This window comes from Gorilla gorilla, chromosome 2, assembly GCF_029281585.2.
Source record: "Gorilla gorilla gorilla isolate KB3781 chromosome 2, NHGRI_mGorGor1-v2.1_pri, whole genome shotgun sequence".
Taxonomy (NCBI): domain Eukaryota; kingdom Metazoa; phylum Chordata; class Mammalia; order Primates; family Hominidae; genus Gorilla; species Gorilla gorilla.
In genome coordinates, this window is record NC_086017.1 from 19,366,138 (window position 1) to 19,388,480 (window position 22,343).

Below are 22,343 nucleotides of genomic sequence, written 5' to 3' on the forward strand. Positions count from 1 at the left end.
TGCCCGCCTTGGCCTCACAAAGTGCTGGGATTACAGGCATGAGCCACCGTGCCCGGCCTTGAGTTATTGTTATTATTATTATACTTTAGAGACAAGGTCTTGCTCTGTCACCCAGGCCGGAGTACAGTGGTGTGATCATAGCTCACTGCAGCCTCAAACAACTGGGCTCAAGTGATCCTCCTGCCTCAGCCTCCCCAGTAGCTGGGACTAGAGGCACAAGCCACGACACCCAGCTAATTTTTAATTTTTTTGTAGAAATGGAGTCTCTCTTTCTGGGCTTGTCTCAAACTCTTGGCCTCAAGCCTCCCTCCTTGGCCTCCCAAAGTGCTGGGGTTACATGCATGAGGCACCGCGCCTGGCCTATGCTTAGCTTTTTAATAGGGTTTCATTAAAACACGGTTACACCATCCTCTTTTATGGAGGCCTTTTTTGTGTTCAGTTGCCCTCCTGTGCATGACTCAACACAGCTGCCACCTGTTATAGGGGATCAGGCTGGGTGTGCTCAGGGTCTTCTGTCCTTGAACAGACTCTCCGGAGGCCCCACTCCCTTCTCCCTTGATGTGGCCTCTCTGATCTGCCACCTCCCACTTTTTCACCTGGGTCCCTGTCCCCCAGGCCCTGCAGATGGAAGTTCAGCTATAGGGAAGAAACAGGCCTCAGTGGGGGCAGAAGATTCTGCTGCTGCAGGGGCCCTGGAGGACAGTGCGGGGCTGCAGAAGCTACCAAAGGAGCTTTCACCTGCCCACCCCACGCCACATGTCCCCTGTGTGCTAGGACCCTCCTCAGCAAGAGAAGGAAAATGTCTACAAGTTCAAAGGGGGCAGGCACTGGAAGGTGATCCAGCACCAGGTATTACAGTCTCCAAAAGCTGCTTGCCGTAGCATCTGCTGGGGCTGAACCCACTGAACCATCCCCTAGAGCCAGACCCCTCTTTTCAGGCTGTCCCCAGCTGAACTGTGTAGATGAGTTCACCAAAACATATGTGCTAGAAGGTTCGTAGGAGCTTTACTCACAATCCCAAATTGGAAACAACACAAATGTCTATTAACAATGTAATGGATAAATAAATTGTGCAGTTTACTCCAACAAAATAGTATACAGCAGTGAAGACGGACAAACTGTGGCTACCTGCAACAACCTGGATGAATCTTAACGTGAAGCAAAAGTGTGATTCCATTTATATACATTTCAAAAACAGGCAAAACCAGTCTATAGGATTAAAAGTCAGGCCGGGTGCGGTGGCTCACGCCTGTAATCCCGACACTTTGGGAGGCCAAGGTGGGCGGATCACGAGGTCAGGAGATCGAGACCATCCTGGCTAACATGGTGAAACCCCATCTCTACTAAAAATACACAAAATTAGCTGGGTGTGGTGGCAGGCGCCTGTAGTCCCAGCTGCTCAGGAGGCTGAGTCGGGAGAATGGCATGAACCTCGGAAGCGGAGCTTGCAGTGAGCTGAGATTGTGCCACTGCACTCCAGCCTAGGCAACAGAGCAAGACTCTGTCTCACAAAAAAATAAAGTCAGGATTACCTTTGGAGGAGTGACTGGAAGGGGGAATGAGGTTTATGACCTAGGTGCTTTTTTCATAGTCGTGTTCACTTTGTGATTTTCTTTGGGCTGTAGATTTATGACTTTAAAAAAAAAAAAGGTTGCATAGGGTCGGGCACAGTGGCTCATGCCTGTAATTCCAGCACTCTGGGAGGCTGAGGCAGGTGGATTGCTGGAGTCCAGGGGTTTGAGACCAGCCTGGGCAACGTGGCGAAACCCCGTCTCTACAAAAAATACCAAAAAAGTAGCCAGGCATGGTGGTGCATGCCACCATGCAGTAGTCCCAGCTACTTGGGAGGCAGGAGAATCGTTTGAACCTGGGATGCAGAGGTTGCAGTGAGCTGAGATTGTCCCACTGCACTCCAGCCTGGGTGACAGAGCAAGACGTTTTCTTAAAAAAAAAAAAAATAGGGGGGTTGCATACCATGATGTGTAATAAGTGAACATTGGAAATAAATGCCCACCGATAGGTAACTGATTAGGTATAGTGCCCCTTTGCAGTAGCATTCAATAATATAATCAGTCATTAAAGAGAATGAGGAAGCTCCTTATGTGCTGATGTGGAATGATCTCTGGATACCCTGCTAAGTGAAAGGCAAGGCTCACGGTAACAAATACTGCACAATGTTCCCATTGCAAAGAGGCAGGAAATCATATGTATGTGGGGGTGTATTTTCTTGCAGGTACATAAAGTATTTTCAGACATATTTATAAGACACTGACAACCTTGGCTCCTTCTAAAGAGGGGCATTGGGTAGCAGGAGGAGCAGATTTTTCTCTGATAACCTGTTGCACCTTTTGAATTTGAAGCCGGGTAAATAAATTACCGACAGAAACCATAAAGTGGGTGGGGTTTGACTGCTAGTAAATGACTATTACCAGAGATTTTCATTTGCTTGGAATGAAATAATTAAAGCAGCAAAGAAAGGCAATGCAGAGGTCAAATGTAACTTATAGAAATCATGGATTAATCTCAAAAACAGAAAAATGAAACGTTTAAACCTCTTTTGACTGAGCTTGCCAATTTACAGGAATTTATCGTAAGAAAATGTTCACAGATGTCCTCTAAGATTTAACTATGAGGATGTTCATCACGTTGCTGTTTATAAAAGAAAGAGGGAGGGGAAGAAGAAAAAGAGGAGGAGGAAGAGTATAAGAGCAAGGGGAGGAGAAGGAGGAGAAATAATGAAGGAAGGGAGGAAAGACAAAAACTCCTACTATATCGATACAGGAATATAGCTCTTTCACACCACAGAGTACTACTCAGCTACTAAAAGTATATTGAGGAAGGTTTAATGATATATAAGAAATACTCATGATGTGTTAGGTCTCAAAAGGCTTTTAAAAATAACACACAACATAATTTGTTTTTGGGAAAAATGTTCACACAGTGACAGCAAATAGTTATATAGAATTTACCATGCCAGGCACTATAATAAGTACTTTACACATGCTAGTTCATTTAATCTCTACAACTCTACGGAATAGATACTGTTATTATCTTCTTTTTACAGATGAGGACACTGAGGTGCAAGAGGTTTGAGGTTATCCAAGTTATCCAGGGTCACACAACTGGTAAGTTGCAGGATTTGGACCCAGACAGCCTGCTTCTAACCAGCACTCTATAATGTTATGAGTATAGACTATGCAGTGAAGAATGACTATTGCTGAGAGACTAAGACTACGGGTGTAATTCTGCTCAAAATATATTCTCCAATTTTTCCACAAAGAACAATGATAATTTTTTAAAAGCAATAAAACTTTTAGAAAAGGTGAGATATACAAAGAATCAGTGTAGCACAGAATACACAGCCAGCTGTTTGTGTCCGCTGACAGTCCCTCCTTCAATTTAGGAAGGCTTTTCCAGAAGGACCTGGCTGGGCTTGGGACTGACTAAGGGGAGTCCGGTGAATGATTTCTGTCCACATTGGGGCCACAGCTTGCTTGCTCGCTTGCTTGCTTTCCTATATTTTTATTTTTATTATAATTTTTTTTGAGATAGAGTCTCACTCTTGTTGCCCAGGCTGGAGTGCAGTGGCATGATCTTGGCTCACTGCAACCTCTGCCTACCAGGTTCAAGCGATTCTCCTGCCTCAGCCTCCTGAATAGCTGAGACTACAGCCACGCACCACCACGCTCAGCTAATTTTTGTATTTTTTTAGAGAGGGGGTTTCATCATGTTGCCCAGGCTGGTTTTGAACTCCTGACTTCAGGTGATCTGCCCACCTCACCCAAAGTGCTGGGATTATAAGCGTGAGCCACCAGGTCTGGCCAGGGGGGCCACAGCTTTCAAAGGGAATGGCTTCCCCAGGACACAAGGGGGCCGTGGTGACAATTGTCTCACAGGGAGATCCCCCAGGAGAAGGAAGTTCGGGAAGTGGGTTGGAGATGCCTGTCCACAGGCCCTCCCCTACCAGGTCTGAGCACTCAGCTCTGTTCCTGCCCATCCAGGGCAGAGGCTTATCTTACAAGGGAGACTGAGCTTCTCCTTTTAAAATCTGAGACATCCAGGCCCAATCTTAATGCCCCTGTCAGCTCCTAGGAGGTGACTCCTGTCCCATCCAACAACCTAGATGCTGAGGCCAGCCTGGGAGGTATCCTAGATCCTCCCTTTCTCTCACCTCCCACACCCAATCCATTTGCAAGGCTGACTAACTCGACCTCCAAAAAATGTCCAGCACCAGACCCCTTCTCTCCATCTCTGCTGCTAGCTACCACCTTGCTCCAAGCCCCATGACCTTCCTCCCTGATTACCACAGTCACCTTCAAACTAGTTTCTCTGCTTCTACCCTTGCTCCACCATCACCTGTTCCACATTCAGCATCCAGAATGAACATTCAAAAACAAATGGTATCATGGCTGGGCACAGTGGCTCATGCCTGTAATCCTAGCACTTTGGAAGAGTGAAATGGGAGGATTGCTTGAGGCCAGGAGTTCGAGATCAGCCTGGGCAACGTAGTGAGACCCTATCTCTAAAAAAAAAAATTAGCAGGAGGCTGAGGCAGGAGAATGGCGTGAACCTGAGAGGCAGAGCTTGCAGTGAGCTGAGATTGCGCCACTGCATTCCAGCCTGGGTGACAGAGCGAGACTCTGTCTCAAAAAACAAAAAAACAAAATCAGCCGGGTGTGGTAGTGCGCGCCTGCAGTCCCAGCTACTCAGAAGGCTGAGATGGGAGGATCACTTGAGCCCAGGAATTTGAGGCTACAGTGAGCTATGATCATGCCACTGTACTGCAGCCTGGGCAACAGAGCAAGACCCTGTCTCAAAAAAAAGAAAGAAACCAGCTCTCCTACTTAACTCTCTCTCCATGGCATTCAGAATAAAATCCTGCCAACAGCTGACCGTGGCTTCCAGGCCCCAGCCTCCCTCCATTTCCTCTGGTGCCATTCAGCTTCTCGCTTGCACTCTGGCCACACTGCCCTCCTTTCTGTTCCTGAAAACGTGTCAAATTCATCCTCTCTTCCTGGGACACTCTTTCTCTAAGTCATTCAGTCTCAACTTGTGGTTCCAGACCTTGAGGGGCTCACAGTTTTGGAGGGGGGTACTGTTGGGAACACAAATAATGGCACCTGGCATCACAGAGGACTTGTGGAGAGATGGAACCCCCATCACTTTGTGCAGTAATTATTTGGTAACAGCATTTACTCTCATCTGCCACCCTAGGCCCAGCCTGCAAGGAGTCCACAGCCTGTTAATAACCTTGGCATCTGTCCCTCCTCAGGGTACCCCTATTGTCCTAGGCTGGCTCTGCCACATCCACCTCTAGGATTTGGTGAAAAGCCTCCCACTGCTCTCTCCATCCCTTCCAAGTCCACCTTCTCCTGCAGACATGTGGCCTTCCTTGAGCCTATCTTCCTCAGCCCCTCAATTGCTCATTTGCCTCCTCCTGCTCTGACTCCTGTCTCACAGTTGGTTTTTCTGGCTCTTCCTCCTCCGCCCGCCCCTTAAGGTTGCTGTTCCCTAGGCTGTCTCTTCTCCCTCCATACATTCTCCCTGGGCAATTTCATCTATGCTCAGATTCATACAATGATGCCTCAAATCGCCATCCACAGCTGAGACCTTCTCCTCATCCCCAGACCTCAGTAACACTCATTGGACCTTTCCTCTTGCACATCCCATAAGAACCTCAAAATCAGTGTTTCCCAAATAGACCTTCTCTTCGTCCACCCTAGGTCTGATCTTCATCCTATGTCCTTTGTGAATGTCACTCCACAGACCCAATTATCTATAAGAAACTTGGAGTCATTGTAGCAACTGCCTTGTCCTCAAAACCAGCACACCCATTGGTCTTCTAGATAGGTCTCCAATCTTTCTCCTCCTCTCCATCCGCCATCCTTGGCATCTCTCACCTGGATCGCCTTCTTCCCGGGCTCCCTCCTCCCATCAAGCCTCCAACTGGTCCATTCTCCGCAGCAGCCTCCCAAGTCATCTTTCTAAACCCACATCTGACCCTGGTCACTCCCATGCCTGAAAGTGATTGTCCATTATCTAGGAATAAGACCCGAACTCCAAAGCCACTGTCAAGGCCCTCCATAAGCCAGCCCTAACTACTTCTCCAGGCTCCTCTCCCAACTGTTCCCACTTTTCAACCCTTTCTCCCTTGTTCTAGCACAGGCCATGGAATATTGGAAAGTTGAAGCCAAAGTGATTTTATTCCGGTCACACAACAATAAATAATAATTGCTAACGTTTATTAAGTGTTTGTTTGTGCCATGGTGTGCACACAAATTCACAATCAATCCTTCAACAGCGCCATGAGGCAGTTATTATTATTGTCCCCATTTTATAGGTGAGTAAACCGAGACTCAGAAATCAGGTAATATTCCTGAGAGCACTTAGTTGGTAACACCACAGTCAGAATTTAAATTCAGGTTTTCTTTCTTTTTTTTTTTTTAGATAGAGTCTTGCTCTGTCACCCAGGCTGGAGTGCAATGGCGCAATCTTGGCTCACTGCAACCTCCACCTCCCTGGTTCAAGCGATTCTCCTGTCTCAGCCTCCTGAGTAGCTGGGATTACAGGCATGCACCACCACGCCCGGCTAATTTTTTGTATTTTTGGTGGAGATGGGATTTCACCACATTGGCCAGGCTGGTCTTGAACTCCTGACCTCAGGTGATCTGCCCACCTTGGCCTCTCAAAGTGCTGGGATTATAGATGTGAGCCACCACACCCGGCCCAAATTCAGGTTTTCTGACCACTAAACTGTGCTGCCTCCAAAGGAATGGGTGGCAGAGCTGAGACTTGAATCAGATATCATCATTAATTCATTCAGTAGGCATTAATTAAGCACCTATGTGCCAGGTACAGATTCCTGATCCAGGGCACTCATAATGCATTAAATTCCTCTGGGGCTGGGCATGGTGGCTCACACCTGTAATCCAGCACTTTGGGAGGCTGAGGTGAATGGATCACTTGAAGTCAGGAATTCCAGACCAGCCTGGCCAACGTGGCAAAACTCCATCTCGACTAAAAAATACAAAAATTAGCTGGGCACGGTGGTGGGCGCCTGTAGTCCCAGCTACTTGGGAGGCTGAGGCAGGAGAATTGTTTGAACCCAGGAGGCGGAGCTTGCAATGAGCCGAGATTGCACCACTGCACTCCAGCCTGGGCAATAGAGTGAAACTTCGTCTCGAAAAAAAAAAAAAAAAAAAAGAATAGTTCAACCCTTGTCCTCCTGATACCTCCAGTCCATCCTCTCCACCAACAACCAGATCCGATCGTGTTCCCCTCAGACTTGAAACACTTCACAGCCTTTCTAGGTATAACACTAAACCCAGCAACCATAAAAGAGGGAATTGATGATTTGCTTATAGTAAAAAGAAAACAATTTCCCCATGGGGGAAAAATCCATAGACAAAGTCAAAAGATAAACTGAGAAGCAATATTTGTAACTCATCTCACACACAGAAGGCTACCTTTCTTAGTAGATAAAGAGCTCTTACAAATCAAAGTGGAAAAATGCCATTACATTGATTTTCAAAATTTAAGAAATGACAGTTTAAAAATATATATATAATATAACAATTACATATATAAAAGAGGTATTCAATCTCATTCATAATAATAGAAAGGCAAATTACCACAATAAGAGAGTGTTTTCTATCAGGGTGGAAAAAAATGAAATATTTGATAACACACTCAGCAAGGACATGGAGAAAGGAACAGGTACTATCATACATCACTGGTGGGAGTGTAACTTTGTACAACGTCTGTGAAGGACACTGTTGATAGATCTGTCAAATTGTAAATGTATATACCACTTAACCAGCAATTCCCCTTCTAGGGCTTTATCCTTATACTTACATATGTATTAGATTATTTACATATAACATTATTAACTGAAGCATTATTATAGCAAAATATTGTAAATAAATATTAATTAAATTGTGATGCATCTATAGAAAAGTTTATTACACAGTTGTGGCTCTTTATACCCTGATATGGAACTATCTCCAAGATGTATTGTTGAGTGAAAAAGCAAGCCACAGAACCAAATGTTTAGTATATTACCATTAGCAGTGGCTTGGAAATATGTCCACAAATTCTTTGATATTCCTCCCTTCAAGAGAAGGATCCTAATTCTCCTCTTCTAGAATGTGGGCTGGATTTAGGAACTTACTTCTTGTAATAGAGTGTGGCAGAAGTGATGGTGTGTGATGTCTGCTATCAGGACATAAAAGGCAGTGTGATAGCCAGAACAACCTTGAAAATGAAGAACAAAGTTGGAGGACTCACACTTTCTGATTTCAAACTGACTAGAAAGTGACAGTAATCAAGACAGCCTGGGCTGGTCATAGTGGCTCATGCCTGTCATCCCAGCAATTTGAGAGGCTAAGAGGGAGGATTGCTTGAGCTCAGGAAGTTGAGACCAGCCTGGGCAATATAGCAATAATCTGTCTCTTCAAAAATTAAAAAAAAAAAAAATTAATGAGGCATGGTGGTGTATGCCTGTGGTCCCAGCTACTGGGGAGGCTGAGGTGAGAGGATCAGTTGAGTAAGGCTACAGTGAGCCGTGATCACACCACTGCACTCCAGCCTGGGCGGCAGAGTGGGACCCTGTCTCAAAAAAATAAAATAATAAAAAATAAGAAATGAAAATAAATTTTAAAAATAAAATAATTTTTTTTTTTTGAGATGGAGTCTCACTCTGTCACCCAGGCTGGAGTGCAATGGCATGATCTCAGCTCACTGCAACCTCCGCCTCCTGGGTTCAAGCGATTCTCCTGCCTCAGCCTCCCTGAGTAGCTGGGATTACAGGTGTGTGCCAGCACACCCAGCTAATATTGTTTGTATTTTTAGTAGAGACGGGGTTTCACCATGTTGGTCAGGCTGGTCTCGAACTCCTGGCCTCATGATCCACCCACCTTGGCCTCCCAAAGTGCTGGGGTTACAGGCGTGAGCCACCGCACCCGGCAAAATAAAAATTTTTAAAAGACAGTCTGGTCTGGCATAAGGATAGACATATAGACCAATGGAATAGAATTGAGAGTCTAGAAAGCAATCTATGTATCTATAGTCAATTGACATTTGACAAGGGTACCAGAACCATTCAGTGGAAAAAGAACAACCTTGGTGCTGGGAAACTGAATAGCCACATGCAAAAGAATGATGTTGGACCCTGTATGTCACACCATATACAAAAATTAACTCAAAGTGGATCAAAGGCTGGGCACCATGGCTCACGCCTGTAATCCCAGCACTTTGGGAGGCCAAGGCAGGTGGATCACATGAGGTCAGGAGTTTGAGACCAGCCTGGCCAACATGGTGAAAACCTGTCTCTACTAATAATACAGAAATTAGCCAAGTGTGGTGGCGTGTGCCTGTAATCCCATTTAATAGGGAGGCTGGGGCAGGATAATCACTTGAACCTGGAGGGCAGAGGTTGCAGTGAGTCGAGATCGCACCACTGCACTCCAGCGTGGGTGACAGAGCAAAATTTCGCCTCAAAGAAAAAAAAAAAGTGGATCAAAGACCTAAATGTAAGAGCCAAAACGACAAAACCTTTGGAGGAAAACAGGGGTAAATCTTTGCAATCTTGGATTTGGCAAGCCACTTTGGGAACATCTGTCAGTTTCTCAAAATTTTAAATACAGAGTTCTCATTTGTCCAGGCAATTCTACTTCTAGGTAAGTACACAAGAGAAATGAAGGCATGTGTCTACCTAGAAACTTGTACACAAGGCCAGGCGTGGTGGCTCATGCCTGTAATCCCAGCATTTTGGGAGGCCAAGGTGGGAGGATCACCTGAGGTCGAGAGATCGAGACCAGCCTGGCCAACATGGTGAAACCCCATCTCTACTAAAACTACAAAAATTAGCCAAGTGTGGTGGCGTCTGCCTGTAATCCCAGCTACTTGGGAGGCTGAGGCACAAGAATCGCTTGAACCCAGGTGGTGGAGCTTGCAGTGAGCTGAGATCCTACCACTGCACTACAGCCTGGGCACCAGAGCGAGACTCTGTCTCAAAAAGAAAAAAAAGAAATTTGTATACAAATGTTTATAGCATTCTTCATAATAGCCAAAAGGCGGAACAACCCAAATGTCCATCAGCTGATGAATGGATAAACAAAACATGGTATGCCCATTCAAGGGGATATTATTCAGCCATAAAAGGAAATGAAATATTGATATGTGCTCTAACATGAATGAACTTTGAAAATATTATGCTAAGTGAAAAAAGTCAGTCACAAAAGACTATATAGTGCCCTGAAGTGGTGGCTCACACCTGTAATCCCATCACTTTGGGAGATCGAGGTGGAAGGATTGCTTGAGTTCAAGAGTTCAAGACCAGCCTGGGAAACAAAGAGAGACCTCGTTTCTACCAAAATTTTAAAAAATTAGCCGGGCATGGTGACACGTGCCAGTAGTCCCAGCTACTTGGGAGGCTGAGACGGAAGGATCGCTTGAGCCCGAGATTGAGGCTGCAGTGAGCTATGATTGCAACAGTGTACTCCAGCCTGGGTAGCAGAGCAAGGCCCTATCTCAAAAAAAAAAAAAAAAAAAAAAAAAAGTCACATGTTATATGATCCCATTTATATGAAGTGTCTAGAATAGGCTAATACATAGAGACTGAAAATAAATTAGTGGTTGCTTAGCGCTGAGAAGGAAGGAGGATCAGGGGTTAATGGGTGATAGCTAAAGTGCATGAGGTTTCTTTTTGAGATAATGAAAAATATCCTAAAACTGGTTGTGGTCATGGTTGCATAACTCCATGAATGTATTAAAAACCATGTAATAGTTCACTTGATATGGGTGAATTATATGACATATGAATTATATCTCAATACAACTGATACCACAAAAAGCGGGTGGGCAGTGTGGCTTCTTCCTTTTTCTCTCTGGGAGCACTCATTCTCAGGTCTCCTGCTGGCACCCACATGAATGAACTTAAAAGTGGGTCCCTGGCCGGGTGCGGCGGCTCACGCCTGTAATCCCAGCACTTTGGGAGGCCGAGGCGGGCGGATCACGAGGTCAGGAGATCGAGAACATCCTGGCTAACATGGTGAAACCCCGTCTCTACTAAAAATACAAAAAATTAGCTGGGCGTCGTGGCGGGCGCCTGTAGTCCTAGCTACTCGGGAGGCTGAGGAAGGAGAATCGCAGAACCCAGGAGGCGGAGCTTGCAGTGAGCCGAGATCGCACCACTGCACTCCAGCCTGGGCAACAGAGTGAGATTCTGTCTCAAAAAAAAAAAAAGTGGGTCCTCCAGCCCGGTTATCCTTAGGATGACTGTAGCCCCAGCTGAGGTCTTGGTTGCAACTTCATGAGAGACCCTGAGTCATAGCTACCTGCCCATCTAAGTTGCTCCCAAAGTACTGTGACTTTATAGAAACAAAGATCATAAATGCTTGTTGACTCAGGCAACTACGTTTTGGGGTGATTTGTTTGTTTTTGTTTTTGGTTTTTTTTTTTTTTTTTGAGTCAACATCTCACTCTGTCACCCAGGCTGGAGTACAGTGGCACAATCACGGCTCAGTGCGGCCTTGACCTCTCTGGGCTCAGGTGACCCTTCCATCTCAACCTCCTGAGTAGCTGGAATTAACAGGCGTGTGCCACCATGCCCAGCTAGTTTTTGTAGAGATGGGGTTTCACCATGTTGCCCAGGCTGGTCTCAAACTCCTGGGCTCAAGTGATCAGCCCACCTCAGCCTCCCAAAGTGCTAGGATTACAGATGAGTGCCAGTGCGCCCAGCTTGGGGTAATTTGTTATGCAGCTATAGATAAATAATACGCTAATTATGTAAAAACACCATTTGCATTTGCTTGCATATTTAAGAAATTTCTTGGAAAGGGTACTCAAGAAACTGGTAATGGGGGTTGTCTCTGGGAGAAACAGGTGGGGGTGAGGATGGAAAGGAGACTTATATCTGCCTGTGTACCCTTTTTACCTTCCAAATTTTGTCTCTTGTACATGTATTACTTTTCCAAAAAGTCAAAAGTCTGGAAATAATTAAAATAAAAAATTTTAAAAAAAACCCTTTAACAGTGAACTGCTGTCTACAAGTAAAGTCTAGGGTCAGGCATGGTGGCTCATGCCTGTATCCCAGTACTTTGGGAGGTCGAGGTAGGTGGATCACCCAAGTTCAGGAGTTCAAGACCAGCCTGGCCAACATGGTGAAACCCCATCTCTACTAAAAATACAAAAATTAGCTAGGCATGGTGGTGGGCACCTGTACTCCCAGCTACTCGGGAGGCTGAAGCAGGAGAATTGCGTGAACCCGGGAGGCAGAGGTTGCAGTGGGCCGAGATCACACCACTGCACTCCAGACCAGGCCATAGAGTGAGACTCTATCTCAAAACAAACAAACAAACAAACAAAAACAAATAAAGTCTAAACTCCTTACCATGACTTAGAAGGTCTCTACAATCCAGCTCTGGCCCACTTCCCCAGTCTCAACTCTTACCTTTCCTGGCCTAGTTGCTTAGAGTCCCCAGATACAGCCACTATTCCCACCTCCATGCCTGTGATCATCCTGTTCCTCTTTCCTACTCATCCTTTAAGACTCAGCTCAAATGTTACCCTTTTGGGAAGACTTCCCTGGCTCTCTTTAACTGTGTTGGAAGTCCCCTCCCTGCCCTCAGAATACCCTGTACATGAATCTCCCATTTCATGTATTGTACCATATTGTGATGATCTGTTTTTGTTCCTGCCTCTCCCATCAGACTATGAGCTCCCTGGGAGCAAGGATTCTTACTCAGGATTTCTAGAGGCTAGCACAGTGCCTGACACACACACACAACACGGTCAGTAAAGGGTTGATGTGAGAAACAAAAGAAGAGGGGTGGGGAGAGGGAAGTGAGGCAAAAGTAAAGGGAGGGAAGGAAAGGAGAACAGAAGAGAGGAAAGAAGGTAAAACAGTGACTCAAAAGTACTAAAAAAAGAGAGAGGAAGGAAGGGAGAACTGGGGGAGAAAGAAAGAAATGAGGGAGGAACAGAGGAAAGAGGGAGAGGAGGAGGGAAAGCGGAAAGAAATTCTCTCAATGTGTTTATCAGTATCACGCACATACAACAAAGACAGTGAAAGAATAAAATTCCAAATCAAATCCGAAACAAGACCCAGGGCAATGTGCTGGGCATGGTGGCTCAGGCCGGTAATTCCAGCACTTTGGGAGGCCAAGGTGGGAGGATCACTTGAGGCCAAGAGTTGAACAGTCTGGGAAACATAGTGAGACCCTGTCTCTACAAAAAATAGAATAAAGGCCAAGGTGAGCAGATCACCTGAGGTCAGTAGTTCAAGACCAGCTTGGCCAACATGGTGAAACCCCATCTCTACTAAAAAATACAAAAATTAGCTAGAAATTGTTTGAACCCAGGAGGTGGAGGTTGCAGTGAGCCAAGATCATGCCACTGCACTCCAGCCTGGACAACAGAGTGAGACTCCATCTCAAAATAAATAAATAAATAAGATAAAATAAAATAAAATAAAATAAAATAATTAACAAGGCATGGTGGCGTGTGCCTGTAGTTCTAGCTACTGAGGGAGCTGAGGTGGGAGGATTTCTTAAGCCCGGGAGCCCAAGATTACAGTAAGCCATGATCGCACCGCTGCACTCCAGCCTGGACAACAGAGCCAGACTCAGTTTCAAATAAAAGAAAAGAAAGAAAGAAATGGAGAGAAATGTAGATGAATATTCTATGCCATAGTGATGGGAGTTCCTGGTTGAGGTTCCTAGCCCAGAGACCCTGATAATTAAGAACACACATCTGGGCCAGGTGCAGTGGCTCACACCTGTAATCCCAGTACTTTGGGAGGCCGAGGCCAGCGGATCACTTGAGGTCAGCGGTTCGAGACCAGCCTGGCCAACATGGTGAAACCCTGTCTCTACTAAAAATACAAAAAATTAGCCAGGTGTGGTGGCACGTGCCTGTAATCCCAGCTACTCAGTAGGCTGAGGCAGAAGAATCGCTTGAACCCGGGAGACAGAGATTGCAGTGAGCTGAGATCGCACCACTGCACTCCAGCCTAGGTGACAGAGGGAGACTCGGTCTCAAAAAAAAAAAAAAAAGAAAAAGAAAAAGAAAAAAAGAACACACTTCTGGAAGGCTGAAAGGTACTCACTTCTAGATCCCCCAAACCCCTCTTCCTGCCTCCTCCCACCTCCAGGGTCCACCAGCTTCCATTCCATTCTACACATTCTATTCTCTGCTGTGGTCCAGGCACCAGGGTGGTGCCTGGCACACAATAAGCACTTAGTATTGAATGAATGTGATCAGAACCACCTCCCTTCCATGGAATGAGGAGAGGTCTGGGTACAAGTCTCACTCCGTCACCATGAATTGTCCCTTCTCTCTGAGACTCAGACCCAGTCCTTACATCTTTAAAATGAGGGAGTTGGGGAAGTGGATTGATAAGACTCTTTCCAGCTGACAGTTTATGCCTTCTTAAGCCCTTTGGTCATCCCAGCAAGTCCAAACTCTAAGTATCAAGGATCCCTCACAAACTGCTCTTCCCTCGGACTATGTCACAAGAGTAACAGCGACTATGTATTGAATCTTCTCATACACCAGGACCACACTCAGCATTTTACTCCCTTCATTTCCAAAGCAGGTGCAATGATAATTTCTATTTCTATAGATGAAGAAACTGAGATTCAGAGAGGCAAACCCATTTCTCCAAGGCCCACAGTTGGAAAGTGGCAGAGCACGGATTCTAAGTCCTCTATTCTTGGTTCATTTTGTTTTATTTTTGAGACATGGTCTGGCTCTGTTGCCCAGGCTAGAGTGCAGCAGCATGATCATGGCTCACTGCAGCCTCAACCTCCTGAGCTCAAGTAATCCTCCCACCTCAGCCTCCTGAGTAGCCAGGACCACAGGCGAGTGCCACCACATCCGGCTAATTTTTAAATTATTTGTAGAGATGGGGTCTCACTATGTTGCCCAGGCTGGTCTCAAACTCCTAGACTCAAGCAACCCTTCTGTCTCAGCCTTCGAAAATGCTGAGATTACAGGCCTGGGCCACTGTGCCTGGCCATAAGTCCTGTGGTCTTACACGACTAGCACATACTTATCCTGGCACCCCTGACCCTTAACCACACTACAGCTTGAATCTCTAACCCAGTTGGGAGTGTCCCCTGGCTAACTACACCGGGCCCACAGGTAACATTTAGTCCATGGAGATTATAGCTCTGTAATTTGTGTATTCACTTCCTGGGTTCCAGTTCAGTGATACAAACAGGTTCTAGATCTGTATTAGACTTGCGTTGAGTTTTAGCTCCACCTTTCACTAAATGTGTGACCTTGGAGCAAGTTATTTCAACAGATGAGGATTAAATGACAATGAGTGTGAAAATGTCTAGCATAGAAGCTGGCACATTGGATATTCTTAGTAAATGGGAACAACCGGGTAAAAAACGTAGCAGAGATATCCTGCCTCTCTACTTAGTTAGCAGTTGACTCTTCTGGCAAAAACATGCTGTTGCTATCCCCACAATTAATCCTCCTTTAACCAAGATCTCAGAGATTTTTGTTCTTTGTTTTGTTTTGTTTTATTGAGACAGGGTCTCACTCTGTCATCCAGGCTGGAGTGCAGTGGCATGATCATGGCTCACTGCAACCTCCGCCTCCCAGGCTCAAGCGATCCTCCCGCCTCACCCTCCTGAGTAGCTGGGACTACAGGCACATGCCATCACAACTGGCTAATTTTGGTATTTTTTGTAGAGACAGGGTTTCACCATGTTGCCCAGGCTTGTCTTGTACTCCTGAGCTCAGGTGATCTGCCTGCTTCAGCCTCCCAAAGTGCTGAGATTACAGGCATGAGCCACCGAGCCTGGCTGATCTCCGGTTTTAGAGTCAGACATATGGAGTTACAATTCGGGCTCCACCACTTACCAACTGTATGACCTTGGACAAATGACTTTTTCCTCTTTGAGGCTCGGCTTGATCTCACCTATACAATATGAATAATGGTACCTACTCCACAAGATTGTTGTGAGTATCAAATTATATAATGCATGTAAAATGTTAGCTATTTTTCTTTAATAATGATAACAGTCATAGCAGTATCCAACTGCTGCTGATTAAAGTCGAAATTCTTTGACCCAGCATACTGTGGCCCCCATAATTCCTTCCTCTCCTCTCCTCATGCTGCTCCCCTATGTGGATGCCACACTCAAGCCAGATGTATCTTTCTCACCGCTATGTCTTTGCCCATGATCTTCCTCTCCATTCAGGGTGCTCTCTCATACCTCCCACCTGGTAACACCCTGCCCAGCTCAAGCCTCACTTCCCAACTAAGCTGGCAGCCCCTTCTGCTGCTCCGGGTTTCCATGGCATTTCCAGCCCGCACATATTAGTGCTCAGACTGCCCGGGGGAAAACTTCTGTTGGCGCTTGTCTTGCCCATGCTACCCCTCTTCCAGTGCTCACACTTGATTTATCTTTGAGGGAATTGGCCTTTCTCCACTATCAGTCCATGTGTGGTTCCAGGGATAGGCATGTGGCTGGGGCCTTAGACAAAGTCACCATGATTAATTAAGAGGTGGACACTTGACCAAGCTGGGCCAATCTGGCTCAGCCCTGGAACGTTTGCTGGAATTATTCTTTTTCCACAGGCACTGCTAAGCTGAAACAATGTAAATTAGATCTACTAGTAGCCTTATTTGTCACCTTGAAGACAGAAGTGGATTTAAAATGAGCGAGCACAGAGGAACCAAGAAATGGAGAGAGACAGATTCTTCATGGCATGATTTGAACATCTGGATCTGTCCATGCCCGAAGCCAAATACTCCTGACTTTCAAATTAAGTGAGCCGATAAACCCTAGCCTCTTTATTTTTTTCTAATTTATTTAAGCCAGCTGGAGTTGGGTTTCTGTCATTTGCGACTGAAAAACTGCTGACTAATATAGTGACCTAACTAGACAGTATGCTCCCTGAGAGCAGGAATTGCATTTTATAGACCTAAGATCCTTGGAGACAGGGATGATGTCTTATGCCTCTCAGTATTACAGGACTAAGCATAGGGATGGTTATAGAGCTGGTGAAGAACAAACAAAAGAATAAATATCTTTTTGTATTTTTCCAATGCCCCCATGCTCTGCACTCAGAAGACCCTAAAATACTTGAATAAAAGTTAACAGGAACAGGCCAGGCACGGTGGTTCACGCCTGTAATCCCAGCACTTTGGGAGGCCGAGGTGGGAGGATCACCTGGGGTCAGGAGTTTGAGACCAGCCTGGCCAACATGGCGAAACCCCATCTCTACTAAAAATACAAAAAATTAGCCAAGCGTTGTGGCAGGCACCTGTGATCCCAGCTACTCAGGAGGCTGAGGCAGGAAAATCACTTGAACCCGGAAGGCGGAGCTTGCAGTGAGCCAAGATCATGCCATTGCACTCCAGCCTGGGCAACAAGAGTGAAACTCCGCCTCAAAATTTTAAAAAAAAGTCAACAGGTACAAAATCATATGACAGGCACTTTAATTCTTATCTGACAAAAACAGAGCCCTTTGATTCTCCACAGTTCCTCTGAGGATGACTGATTTATCACTTTCTGAATGGAATGATCTTGATGATAGAGTTGTCCCAGGATCCCCACAGGGCTGAAAGAGAAACTTTATTTTTTACTTATTTTATGTTATTTTTTGCAGAGACAGGGTCTCGCTATGTTGGCCGGGCTAGTCTCCAACTCCTGGCCTCAAGCAATCTTCCCACCTCAGCCTCCCAAAATGCTGGGATTATAGGCATGAGCCACCATGCCCGGCCAAGAGATACTTTAAATCACCTTATCTACCTGCTCCCAGTCCCCTATTGTACAAATGGGAAATTGAGATTTAAACTAAAAGGCTTACTTAACACTGCATGGTGAGTCACAGACCCAAGTCAGCCAAGAACCCCCACCCCAAGACTCGTAGTCCAGTGCTCTGGCTTCTGGCCCGGTGTCACTTTATTAAGCAAAGTGAATCAGTCACTCACCCAGAGAACTCAGAAATCTCTGAACAAAATGGAATAAACTGCTCAACTCTGCCAACTGCCCCCTCAGCCCACATGGGTGGGGCAGTAATGCAAGGAAAAGTGCCCTGGGCCAGAAGTCAAGGACCCCCGGCTGTAGAACTAGCTTCCTCCCTTACCAGCTGTGTGACCTCAAGTAAGCCCTTCCCATCTCTATACTCAGTTTCCTCTCTCTAAAACAGGGGGAGGGGAAGGTGGGATTTGAAGGAGCTGATCTCTAAGGTGCCTGAAATTCTATTATTATATGGGGGTTGTTGGACAATTCATCAAATCCCCAAGATTAAACCCACACAGATTACAGAGAATTTGAAAGCCAAGAGGTCAGCAACCCATCTGCAGACTCCAAATTAAGGTTGAAGAATTGAGGATTCCAGCTTGCCTTTGCAGGAGAAATAGAACAGAAATACATAATATCACCTCCCTGGGTACCACAGAGAAGTATGGAGCCATATCCCCCATATCCTATAGTTCACCTTTCCCACCCTCTTCAAAGATCCACATCTAAATTGAGCTGGGTGAGATGAATTTGAAACAAGCCCATTAGAATGTCCACATCTGCCTTCTTCAAAATAGTCCTTTTAGGAGTTTGGGCAATTATTCCAATGAGGCAGTAATTCCTCCCTGGATTTGTAAAAGTCCTCTTGTGGAAACAGACCAGCCTCATGACTTTGTCCTCACACCTTGGCTGTCATTCCAAGTGAAAATTATCAATTTGATGACCCATCGTATTCTCTATACTTGATCTGGAGTGACTTCCAGCCATTTCCAAAAGTTACATTCCTCCTTTAAAAGATAGAGGTTTCTCCTCAATGAAGATATTCAAGTGATTACACCCCATGCTCCAAAGCTAATTCCCTGCAATTCTCTGAGCAATGGAATCATCAGCAAGTGATATAATGCCTCCTCCAGGGGGTCTCTTTTGGAATGGCAGTCACTTGTTGAATGTCCTGAGGTGCTTATTTTAAAAAACCATCTCTGCTGCATGATAATCACATTTCCCCCTTCTCTTTCTCATCCCTGGAAGACTCCAAACTTTTCCCTTCACCAGCTCTCCTCCCCCACCCCTCCCATCCCCTGGCCCCACTTTCCCCAGTCCAACTCTCTTCCCTGCCAGCAATTAGGCAAAAGCCCATGTTGCTGAGTCTTCAAAATCTATCTCTGATCGAAAGGTGGGTGGAAGTGGGGGACTCTAATGGATCCTGGAAAACTGTCTCAGCATTTCTCATTCCCAAAAGGCCCTTCTCTGGTTCTTAGGGTAAGATGACTGTCTTGGTCAAACATTTCGGAGGGTCTCAGGGACTCACTCCCATTGGGCATGGCACCAGAACTTTCTTGCATGGTGCAGGGGTGGGAGTGGGGATGGAGACCTGCCCTCCAGAGACCCATATCACCCAATGCTTTCAACCACTCACATCTCAGACACTGGATAAGCACAATAGACAGCCTCTCCCCCTCATCACAGCATTTTAAAGGTTACAAAACACTCTTTCATTTGTCCTTTTGGAATCTTTTCCCCTGTTTTACAGATGAGGAAACCGAGCCTCAGAGAAGTAAAGTGAAACACCCAAGTTGATAGTGTCAACAAATTAAAAGCCCAAGCCAGATCTCTTGATTCACCATTTCATGCTTTTTTCAACATAACAGAAATTAATCATACCTACAGTAACTCCTCATTCAGATAAATATTTCCCCCAAGACAGCCAACAGAGACCCTTAGAGACACTAACTTAATGCTAACCCAGCAATAAATGCAGCGTACCCATATCCAAGCATACAGACCCACCTACCCAGTCCCAAGGCTCTGTCCCCTGCCCTAAGGTGTCTCTCTGCAGCGTACCCCCTCCCCAATACCCACTGAGGGTCCGTCAGCCAAAGAGGTGAGTGTCTTAACACAGAGAAGCAGAATCTATCTGAGTCCTTCAGGAAGGGGACCTGGCAGGAAAGAGCCCCGTCCCTGGCGCTTGTTCTGGGAGTTCCGTCCACCCCCTCCCCTACCTGCCAAGAGCTGCATCCAGGCGCAGATCTTGTAGACCGTAGCCGTGTTGCAGAAGAAGAAAAGCGCAAAGCAGGTGATGCAGCCGAGGATCAGCACCATGGAGAGCAGCACGAAGAAGGCGGCCGCCTTGAAGGCGCTGGACGGGATGGTGCTGAAGTCGGTGAAGGAGCCCCGGCAGGTGAGCTCGCGGCCCGCCAGCCCGCTGCCCACGCAGTAGTGGAAGAGGCCGAAGTAGCCAGGCTTGGGGGTGCTCACGCTGTCGCCCACCCAGTAGGGCTGGATGAAGACCACCACGTTGATGATGGCGAAGCAGATGGTGAAGATGGCCCACAGCACGCCGATGGCCCGCGAGTTCCGCATGTAGTGCTCGTGGTAGAGCTTGGAGGCCTCCTGCGAGGGCAGCATGATGCCCGGAGGCGGGGCCGGCGGCGGCGGCGGCTGGCGGGGGCCGCCGGCCCGGGACGGAGCGCCGGGCTGCCGGGCGGGAGCTGGGGACGCACGCGAGAAGCGGCCCTGAGTCAAGGAACCCGCGAGGGCGGGGCCTGGGGCAGAGCTGCGGGCGTCTGGGAGCTGATAAGGGGAGAGAGGAAGGGGTCATGAGAGTGTTGAGGCGGTGTCTAGGGGGACTGGCAAAGGTCTCCTACTCGGGGGCCTAGGAGGGGGCCATGAGAAAGTTGGGGGGCGCCTAGGATGGGGATATGAGACCTGGAAGTGCGGGGGGAGGTGCTTGAAAGTGGCCATGGGGGAGTTGGGGAGGGGGTTTGAGAGCTGGTATTACGGGAGTAGGAGGGGACAAGGGGAGGTGGAATGGAGGCTGGAGACTGGTGTTGGAGGACTAGCAGAGGGGCTGAATTTAGGGAGCTCAGAAGGGAATTTGGGGACTGGTATTAAGGGGTAGAAGGAGGTCTGGTATTGGGTGTCTAGGAAGGGACTATGAGGCGGTGGTGGGCGCTTCTAGGATGGGGGAAGAGGGAATTTAAGAGGCTGGGACTGGGTGGTTGGGAAGGTAATATGGGGGCTGGGACGGGGAATGGGGGCTGGTATGAGGGTCTAAGAGGGCAAAGTGGCAGAATTAGGATACAGCTAGAGCGGGATCGGGGGCTGGGACTGCTGGACACGGGGCGAGGAGGGGGGGCTGTCCTCAGAAGCCAGGGCTGGAGGTAGGCTGGAGGGAGCCTAGGATTGGCGGGCCAGGGTTGGAGAGAGGGGGTTTCCAGGCCAAAGGAACGAAAGACCGGGGCTGGTGAGCAGCGGGGCCCGCGAGGAGCTGGCGGTGGGCAGGGGCTGTCTCCGGGGGGCTGGGGAGCGGCCGGGCCCGAGTAGGGCCGGGGTTGGGGGGGCGGCTGCCCCGCGCCCAGGCCGGACGCGCGCGAGGCTGCGGCCGCGGGGAAAGGGTGCGGGGAGACCAACCTGGGCACGGCCGGGGGCAGCGGATCCGGGACTGGCACGGCCTAGGCGCCGCGGCTCGGCGCTCCCAGCAGCGGCTGCCTCGGCCCAGGCGGCGGCCTCTGCGCGGCCTCCATCTTGCTCGGGTTCTCCCCGGGGCGCGCTCCCGCGCCGAGGCGCGCGCTCTCGTGCACCGGCGCGGCCCGGCGGAGGCGCGCTCCCGAGCGGGCGTGCGGGACGGGGCGGGGCGGAACCGGGGAAGGGTGCTCCTGGTTCTGGCAGTTGGGGAGAAGGGTGGCCACGATACCTGGGGTCCCCCAGCCGGGGCAGCAAGCACCCCTCCACAGTAGGGCTCCCGATGTAGGGGACTCCCTTCTTCCAGCCTGAGCTGAGGGGCTGTGAGGCCCCACAAAGCCTATGGGAGTGGGGAAGGAGCTGGAGGGGGTATTATTTGACAGGATTTGAACGGATCTCTTACTCCCAATTACCTCCCCTGGAACCTGTCACAGTGCCTGAAGTTGCACCATTACGCTTTCAGTCCTTTGGGTCTTGGAGGCGTTGAAGGTTCCCAGAGTCTCCTAGGAAACTGCCAACACCCCTGGGAGAGGGAACCCCTTAAACTGGTAGCAGCCCACGCCTGCGATGGGGATTCGCTGGCTGCCAGGGCAAGGAGCGAGGCCTGGGGAACCAGACCCAGAGTGAGTACTAGGGGACAGGAGAGAAAGGGGCTGGGACATTTTTGGTTTCCCTCCCTACACTCTCCCCTGCCTCCAGCTCAGCGCCTGGCATGAAGTAGGCACACCATAAAGACGTGTTAAGGAAAAAGCATCAAAGGCCAGGCACAGGGTTAGGTCACAGAACACCCCCGGGGCACCCCAAGGGGGAGCCGGCGTGGTTCATTTCTTTCCCTGCTGGAAAATAGCCTTTGGCTTAGGATCTGTCAAGATGATGTGGGTTTGAACCCAGACA

At 47.9% G+C, this 22,343-nt stretch overlaps 1 protein-coding gene across 2 annotated transcripts in view; it reads right to left on the bottom strand.

The window, feature by feature from the left end:
- LHFPL4 (LHFPL tetraspan subfamily member 4) overlaps positions 1 to 21,554 on the bottom strand; it is a 55,680-nt gene extending 34,126 nt beyond the window's left edge. For both annotated transcript variants that reach the window (XM_055382862.2, XM_055382861.2), the window contains exons 1-2: positions 21,399 to 21,554; positions 19,988 to 20,476 (exon numbers count right to left, since the gene is read on the bottom strand). In XM_055382862.2, the coding sequence (XP_055238837.1) occupies positions 19,988 to 20,393 (406 nt within the window). In that variant the 5' untranslated portion in view covers positions 20,394 to 20,476; positions 21,399 to 21,554. The remainder of the gene's footprint in view (positions 1 to 19,987; positions 20,477 to 21,398) is intronic.
- Between the last annotated feature and the right edge of the window lie 789 nt (positions 21,555 to 22,343).